The following is a 9,076-nucleotide window of genomic DNA, read 5'->3' on the forward strand; positions in this document are numbered from 1 at the left end:
GTCTGAAATCCCGATATTAGTGAAATTCAACTTAATCCATTTTAACCTGAGGATCTACGGCTCCACCGACCAAGGTCCGATCTTTTAACCCCACTAGTCCTTCCATTATCAGCTTGTTCCGACTTGAAAAAATGTGGCTGTGCATTTTGTTCGAGAGAGGTGTTCATCTGCAAGTTGTCTCCAGGAGTATGGACGAGAGCAACTGCCTTCGATTTCTCTACCCGCTGGCTTATAGCACTACCGAAACTGAGTAACTCCTCCTTGGCTGCTTCGTTGGGTATTAGAATTTCAGACTCAATCTATGCAGATATAACCATAGATCAGTTCCATCATGGAAGAAACACCGGACGAAAAGCATATCAGATGGTTAACCCACTGTGTAATCGCTATCGGATTACACCATGAGAGAAAAAGGTTCATCATGCGCAAGATAAACGGAAAGGCGGCTTGCACGGGACAGATCAATATTTATGTTAGTTAGACTTGAGTTACTGTCTAATATGTAGAAGTTGAAAACACCGACACCACAAGTAAAGCCGTTGTTATCTCTGCTACAATTCTAGTAGATTATGCAGGCAAAGGAGAGGATTTACATAACTGCAGTTTATTAAAGAAGAGGAAAACAATAATAAAATGCAGCGAAATTATGTTAAAAAAAAACTCACATTTTCCGATGATATGGCGAGCATACGCTGACTCATGCTCCTGATCAAATCAGGTACAGGGGACACATCTCCATGATCTAAAAGGGAACTTTCAGGCATAATGTTATCCCACATAACACTCTCAGTTGCATGCTGGGATGTGGTACATTGCAAACTATTTTTGTAATCTTTCTCGGCACAATGACTTTCAGGATTGTTCAATGCATCAGAAGGTACAAGCGAACTTAAAATGTTGATAGATGATAACTTTTGAGTTTCATTAACCACCTTGTCCATTCGAGTCTTTAGTGCCCGAATTCTCGACCGTAGCAATTCAGTCTTCTGAAGGATATGTTCTGTCAAGTTATCACCATCTCTAGATTCAAATGGAGATCCATCATTGAATTCATCATCATCATAGCCATTGACCGTTTTATTATCTGTATAAATCACGAGATGGATCGTTTCATTATCTACAGAAACAAACACACTGAATAGAAAAGTGCAAAAATCATTTTTCATTTCATCAAAAAAATCAAAGAACGATTCGGAACTTCAAAAGTTCCACCAACATCAACTTCGAAACTAAACACATAATAACTCCAATTTCACAGCCATCTGCAGTTGAAAAAGTTAGACCTCATCGGGTTAAATAAGCTAAACTTGATTATATTCCAGACAAGACAAAGAAACACAATGGCATATAATGTTTATTATTCATATCCTCATTCATTTTGGAAACAAATAATTCTTCTTACCTAAAACACCCCAATCATCGACGGAAAGAAAAGCAGCAGGAGCAGCAACAACAGACTTCTTATTTTCTATTTGGCAAAGGAAAAACTTATTTAGAGTTCTTTTTTTCTTTATTTTGAATAATATGCATTGTATAAACAATAATCACAAGCGACATACCATAATACGAGAAGATATCATGATGCGACATATATGATGCCACATCTGCAGTATCTTCTACTCGTTTTCTTTTCTTCCTCTTCATTACTTCCTTTCTTGGAGCTTTTGAACAAAATGCACACAACTTTGCATCAAAGCCTTCAGAGGCAAACTTTTCAAACTCAAACCGCTTGCTTTGATCATATTTTGCAAGCTCTCTCTCGTACTTGAGTCCCTGAGACTTCAATTCACGAAATTTAATTTCTAACCATTTACAGCGCCACATTAGAGGATGTATAAACTTCCTCCAGTGATCTGTTAACCTTCTCTTCCTGAAGAATTTAAAAGAGAAACTAATTATCCGACATCTAGAAAAAATACGCACGTCACAAGAGTGAAACATGATCATGTAAATTCTATTTGTTTGTAATTACTTTGCCTACTAAACTGAAGTAAAATTTATACTAGTGCATCAAATATGATAGTCGATAATCCAGATATGTTGATATTCTCAAAAGCACAGAATAAAAACTTTTCAATATCGATACTGCTCAAGTTGTAACCAAGCGAAACCAAATGCAAGTTAAAAGAAGCTCAGGTTGCTTGTAATTTAAGGTTCAAAACTCCCTTCAATTTTGATTTAAGATAAAAACTGAACTGCTCAAGCTTGCTTGATTAAGCTCATTTACATATTAAAAAGAATACTGTTGATTCCCATAATCAACTGCAAACTCAATTGTTAATATTCCAATTCGAGTTAGAATAGAGATTTTCAAATCCTGATTGAGAATGAAAGAAACCTGATTAAACTCAGGCACTACTCAAGTCAAGCATTAAGATACTCAAATTCAGCCAGCTTACTAGCTTGAGCTCGGCAGTGCAACCCGAATTCAAGTTTTTCTCGAGTTGAACACAAATAGCTTGCAATGGCAAGTTTCTTATTTGCACTTCAAGACTATTGCATTATGAAAAAACATGAAACAATAAAGATTACCCCATCTGAAAAGGTTCACTCCAGCCATCAGAAAACGATCCAAACAACCCCGGGACCGAAAGAGGTGATTCGACTTCGTCATTCACAATCAAACCATTCTCATCCCCTGATATCGTGCCACCGAAAGAACTCGAACACTCAGTAGCATCCTGGCATTCAACAACATCAATCATCTCAGACTCGCCAGAATTGATGCATTCAATAAGATCAACCTCCATACCAATGTTTCCTTGCATCCCCTTGTTTTCTTGATTTTGAGCCACGCTCTCTTTATTATTAGTCGAAACCACTTTCGAAGTGGTTTTCTCAATCAGATACAAATCAGGACCCATATAAAAACACCCCAAAACTTAAACCTCCATTCCCAGTCAAATCAGTCACCTAAACCCTGTTAAAATTCAAAACAACAAATAAAATCATACCACTAATCCCATCAACTATACCCACAGCCAAAATCTACTCTCTCTTTTTTAATCATTCAAGCGTTTAATCTTTTTCAAAAAGAAACCCATCCCATTGATCAAGACTGTAAAAAGATTCAAGATTTAGAACAAACTCACGAAGAAAAAGACACAACACAGGGTTTCAAACAGCGGTGTGATCAAAATTCACAGCAACAGCAGTGTGACAGAAAATAACTCAGAATCTGAAGAGTGAAGTAGAAGAAACCAATCTTGAAGGTAAAGTTTAGAGATTCAAAAATAATAATTCCCTGGTGTGTCGGAAACTTGGGAGGCAAGGGAAGGATGGCTTCGGTCAGAGCTTGTTTGGCGGCGGGGATATGGGGAGAGAGTTGAGAACTTTTTTTTTACTGGAAATTTTAGAAAACCATCTTCTAATATATAATTCCCTTTATTTTAGATTTAATTCCTATATTTTCTTTTAGGATTTTTTTAAATTTTAAATTGATATAGTTTCTATATTTAGATTGAAAAATTCTCAATTTTTTTATATAGTACTTAGGGAAGGTTTGTTCAATTAATTGACAATTAATAATTTAAGTGTATTTAATAATTTAAAATTAAAATTATTTATTAGAATCTTTCAATGAAAAAGTATATGCCTATCATTTAAAGAACAATAGTTTTAATACTTTTATTTTATTTTTATTTCTTTTAATTATCTTATATTTTTAAATGTATATTTATCAAATAATATCATCATACTCATTTTTTAGTAAAATACTAAATAAATGTATAATTTAAATTCAACACTTGATTTTTTCAACACTCAATTTTCTAAATTATCAAATAAACCCTTAAACTACCCAAATATTTATCTATTGTTATTGAAGTGACATAGATACATGATATATACATTTTTAAGCATACCTAGATGGAGATAATAGCTTTATAGAAAAATAATATTAAAAACATAATTAATCCTATTATTTACAATATATGAAATCAAAATTAGACTAATTAATTCCCTGGTTTTCTAATATCTATAAAATAGGAAACTATCTTCCACCTCTAAACATTGAATATTCGATATTTCCCTCACTGTACATTGCCTAGTTTCCAACTCGGATGGCTAAGGGTTTATAGATTATTAGATTACTTTTGAACAAGTAGTTTTGTTGTGCGATAATCCAATTAAAAATTAATTTAAAAGGGGTTTTCAACTTAAAATGTTATCATGTTCAATCTGAAAAATTATATAGATTTGTAACATTTTTTGTTGCAACAGAAAATGTTAAGAAGAAAATAATATTTTCGGTTCCAAATTAAATTATTACACTATCCGACCAAAAAGTCACCCTCTTAATAAAATTTTCGGTTGCAACTGATTTCTGTCACATTTTAACCTTGAATAAACCTATAGTTTCTTGGTTGCTGATTAAGGTGCTAGTTGATTAGGAAATAATGGTGAATTGAAATGTTAGGTACAGAAGGAATTGACTCACTACATGGATCTAAGAAGGATTTTTCAAATGTAAGTTGACTTGGAGTATACTTAACATCCGAGGATTTCTAAATTATAATTTTTTTTGTATCCGATACTAAAATGATATTATCATTAATAACCAATATTGCACTAAATTGTTAAATTCAGAGAGATATAGGAGTCAATTAAACTTTTAAGGATTAAATTGAACAAAAAGAAAACGTAAGAGATTTGGCGTGTCATTTACCGTTTGTTAAAAAACAGTGCTTGATTTTTGTTTAAAAAAAAAAAAAAAAACTCCAATTGTATATTCATCTCGCATCAAAGTTGATAAAGGTAAACGCTTGAAGAAATTAAGAGAAACAATGTTCAGCTGCACTAATGTAGCAATCAAAACAGACGACATGATTCCAAGAATCATGCAAGGATACTCAGCCGTGGAACTTATCTATACAAGTTCAATGTAGGCCATTGGTGCATTGTCTCCTCGCCTGGGCAGGGTTCGAATGATTCTTGTGTATCCACCATTTCTATCACCGTACCTGTCTGGTACCTCCGCGAAGAGTGCGTGCACAATCTGTTTCTCGTAAATGAACCCAAGCGCTTGTCTTCGTTTGTGAAGCGAACCGTCTTTCGCCAACGTGATCATTTTGTCAATGTACTTGCGCACGGCACTTGCTCGAGCCCTGGTGGTTTTGATCCTACCGTGTTTAAGGAGCTGAGTTGTGAGGCCCCGAAGGAGTGCGCGTCGCTGGTCAGGAGGTCTGTTGAGTTTAGGGACTCGTCTGCCATGCCTCATTGCGTAGAATCGACAACCATTATCAATAATAGTGAAATTTTCCCCAAAGCTGGACATGTCTGCCAATGTTTGTGTGATTAGTAACACAAATAAATGGTTATAGATCCTAAAACAATCTATAAGAAGTTTACAATGGACTCAAGTTTACGATTTTCTTGAAGTACTCAATATAGATTCGAACACATGACCTTCCAATACCCTTTTAGAAAAAGGAACAAACTCCCTTAAGTTCGAGTAATACAAATGAGTGAAATGACATAACCATAGAGTTGGGAACGATTTTATTTTAGAGGGACGAACTTTTAAAATTTTAGAAAGAAACAATACTATAAATATTTATGGAGAGCGAATACAGTTTTTTAATAAAAAAAATACATAAAAAATAATAAAATATATGATAATTTTTCGGCAACGACTGCCCCCACCGCCCCAAGTCCATCCTCTACATAACCCAAGTGACCTAAAATAAAGCACTCAAGAAATAGCATAATTCAACTCTTAATATCAAAATTTCAACAATCAAATTATAAAACTAATAACATAAGCCAAATTTCAGTAATTGGTGGTAAATTCATCATCAAAGAGTTCATTGATTCTTAGTCCTAAAACTAACAGCAATTAGAACTAGAAAAATAAAGAGAAGGGGGGGGGACCCCAAATCCTTGAACTAGAAATAACATAACAATCCCATGGAAATACAGCAAAGTAAACTCAAAAAATCCTAAATAGTGTTGTGCATCAAGAAATGGGAATAAAAACAAAGGATAAATCAGTTTTCTTCAACAAAACCATTTAACTTTTAGAGAATTAAGTTACTAACAAACACTTTCAGCATATTCTTTCAATGATTCAGAAAGAGGATGTTACCAGAGAAGCCGAGGGAATGGAGAGGATTAACAAGGGAGAGGGAAGAGAAAGAACGAACAAGCTGCGGAGATCTGATTCGAGGAGGAGTACGGTGGCGACATGGTAACTTAATGGAGGAAGCAGCGGAAGTGAGCGGCGGCAGAGCTGACTTCAAGGACACCATGCTCCACCTACTACTACTTCTACAACCGGTGGCCATTGGTATCGGTATAGCCATTTTCACCCTGGGGTTTCTTGGTTGGCCCTTGAAAATGATGAAAACGGGAGAGGATAAGGAATTTGTTGCAGAAGAAAAGATAGAGAGAATTGAGGCTGGCCTGGGATCTTGTACAAATAATCCATTTTTATCCTTTGGGCTAAATGCAAATTATGTTTGATGGGCTATTGCATGAATCGCAGAATTTGGACAACTTTTAAATGGTATGATGACAAAAATACATTTTTGTTGATTAAATAATTGTTTTTATTTACATTTTTTAAAATATTTAAATATTAATATTTTATTTTGAGACAAAAAATGACTCTTCATATATAAAAGCTGTTAGTTAAGAAATAATCGACATTTCAAAATACGAGTCTTTTGCTTCAAAATGAAACGTTGTGAATTAAATGCTTCGAAAAAAGAAAATGAATTAGAATAATTATTTAATCAAAAATTAAAAATATTTTTTTGATGTTACATCATTTTAAATTAATATTTTTTTATTAATTTAAAGTCTTATTTTAAATCAAACATAGACAATTATGTATTATAATACTATCATACATAAATCCACTTCGTCAATTAGGAGTCATTTTTGAATATCGGATATGAATAAAAACTTTATAATTTTTTTTATTTTATGAGTAAATCATAAATCTACTCATTAAATTTTACTATTTTTTCTATTTTATTTATTTATTAAAATTTATAGATTAAATTTTTAATAACATTGTGATATGACAAATTATACTAAAATGACGTGGTTTTGGTTTGATTTTTTAAAAACTTATTTTTTAACATAAGCTTTATAATTTTCTTTACTCTTCTTCTCTTTCTCTTTCACTCTCTCTCTCTCTAAACCAATCCAGAATCTGACCATTATTGTTCTGGCCACAACCAATGATCGACATCGGAGGTCGATAAGTCAAAGATCTCCATCATCCTCTCCCTTTTTCAAAACTTCACCTCTTCCTTTCCTCAGTCTTTACCTCCATCCTTATCGTTCCCCCTTTCTCCCTCCCCAAAATCTTTACAATCTCCCCCCTTCAAACTTTCACTGTATCTCGTTCCCCTCCCCCAATTTTCACTTTCGAAGAAGCAGTTCCTTTTGATTTGGCAATAAGTTGTGGCATCATGGCATTCTCCTTTTCATCATTTTTTTGAACAAGAAAGATTAGCCTTCATCATGGCTTTACTTGAAAGTTATTTCTTCCTTTTGTTTGCTCACTTTTTCAAGCCACCTCACTTCAATGTTGGTTTTCTAGAGCCATGAGCACCTGCATCTACGGCTAGTGGTTGTCGTTTTGATCGGTCGATGATGCTTTGAGGGTTGAGATTTGAGATTAAGGTTTAGCTATTTTGATTTTATTTTACTTTTTATTTTAAGATGGGACTGATTAAATTCAAGACTTACTTTTGACAATTCAAAAATTAATATGTTTAACCACGAGCCTCATAAATTCAATATTGTATACATATGAAATTTCTAAGAGTGTTTAAATATATATTAATTAAGTGATTGAAAATAAAATTAATTGAGTGTTCGTGTAAATATGTATTTTTAACACGTACCACATATGTTTATTTTTTTTACAAAATTTATATAATTTTTCTTTATTTTTTTACTTTTTTTCTTTCTTTAATTTTAACTCAAACTATATATTTTACCTTACGTGCTAAAAAATTTGTTAATTTAGAAAATAATTTAAAATATATATTATTTTGAATATTAAATATTTTTACGGGCGATATTCGGATAGAAAAATCGTATTCCGATTATTTAGTGGATTAATTGAAGTCATCTAGAAACTACCAGAGGTTTAAATCGACATCTTACTTATCCAGGTAGAAGCTTTAATTTTTTTTTTCGAAATTGAGAAATCAACGGTGCTTAATTTTCTTAGCGTTGAATTTATTTATGTCAAAATTTATAAATGAATGGATTTTAAATATTTGCTGTGTCTAAAACGTCAATGGTAAATTTGACATAAAATTCTTAAATGTAAAAGGCATCGCATTCTATTTCCCAACCTTTCTTTGTAAACTAATATTATAATAACTGTTGCATCTTTTCAAACTCAAAATGATTAATCACCGTAAATAAATAAATAATTAGGTGTGATACATATACGCTAATGTCAAACCCTGAATCTCACTCCGTATACATTAGAAAATTCAACGATGAATTTATTAAATCTAAAAACCTTTTGAATTGTCAATCGCATTAGAAATAATTTTAAAAAAAAAATTGTACGATTTAACACACAATGTCTCAATCCATTCATGTGTTATAGAATTTCAAAACTAGAAAGTCAATGCCTTACATTTTTACGTTCAATTTGAAAATAGCGTATATTTTCTTTAATGATTATAATAATAATTATTATTTTAAATTATTAAATTAAATTAATAATTCAATTTTATTTTAAATTAAATATCATTATTTTTTATTATAAAATAATATTTTATATTAAAAAATAGATGAAAAGGGGAGCAGTCAAAAACTTACTCAAACTAAAATTCAATTTTAAATAAGGTTAATTTACTTTAGATTCTCCAAGTTTTTAATATATATATATATATATCGAATTATAATATTAATAATATATATTAGTGACTGATATTTATTTTAAATTTTTTCTTAAAATAATTATATTAATAAATTACATCAACAACCTAATTAATAACTCAATTAGAATTAACAGTGATTATTATTTAATATGTTAGTGGAGTTTTGATGAACTATTTTATTCACAAGTGACTTTAATCTATGATCATATTTTTTTCAA

General features: G+C 31.8%; 2 protein-coding genes across 3 annotated transcripts; both read right to left on the bottom strand.

The window, feature by feature from the left end:
* Nucleotide 1: 1 nt before the first annotated feature.
* On the bottom strand, nucleotides 2-3,326 carry LOC120116133. Of its 2 annotated transcripts, none has more exons than XM_039136684.1 (6): nucleotides 3,238-3,326; nucleotides 2,533-2,926; nucleotides 1,560-1,870; nucleotides 1,403-1,468; nucleotides 666-1,084; nucleotides 2-299 (listed from the first exon to the last, which is right to left on the bottom strand). In XM_039136684.1, the coding sequence occupies exons 2-6, from the start codon at nucleotides 2,862-2,864 to the stop codon at nucleotides 42-44; spliced, it is 1,386 nt and encodes a 461-aa protein (XP_038992615.1). In that variant the 5' UTR covers nucleotides 2,865-2,926; nucleotides 3,238-3,326; the 3' UTR covers nucleotides 2-41. The 2 variants fall into 2 exon arrangements, with proteins under 2 accessions (XP_038992615.1, XP_038992616.1); XM_039136685.1 differs by having other exon boundaries at nucleotides 2,533-2,920; nucleotides 3,093-3,326.
* A 1,420-nt stretch (nucleotides 3,327-4,746) lies between these two features.
* On the bottom strand, nucleotides 4,747-6,384 carry LOC120116135 (50S ribosomal protein L17, chloroplastic). Its single transcript, XM_039136687.1, has 2 exons — nucleotides 6,086-6,384; nucleotides 4,747-5,277 (listed from the first exon to the last, which is right to left on the bottom strand). Exons 1-2 carry the CDS (start codon nucleotides 6,300-6,302, stop codon nucleotides 4,868-4,870), a joined length of 627 nt encoding a protein of 208 aa, XP_038992618.1. The 5' UTR covers nucleotides 6,303-6,384; the 3' UTR covers nucleotides 4,747-4,867.
* Nucleotides 6,385-9,076: the final 2,692 nt, after the last annotated feature.

Source organism: Hibiscus syriacus, unplaced genomic scaffold (assembly GCF_006381635.1).
Source record: "Hibiscus syriacus cultivar Baekdansim isolate YM2019G1 unplaced genomic scaffold, ASM638163v2 tig00110283_pilon, whole genome shotgun sequence".
NCBI classification, from domain to species: Eukaryota; Viridiplantae; Streptophyta; class Magnoliopsida; order Malvales; family Malvaceae; genus Hibiscus; species Hibiscus syriacus.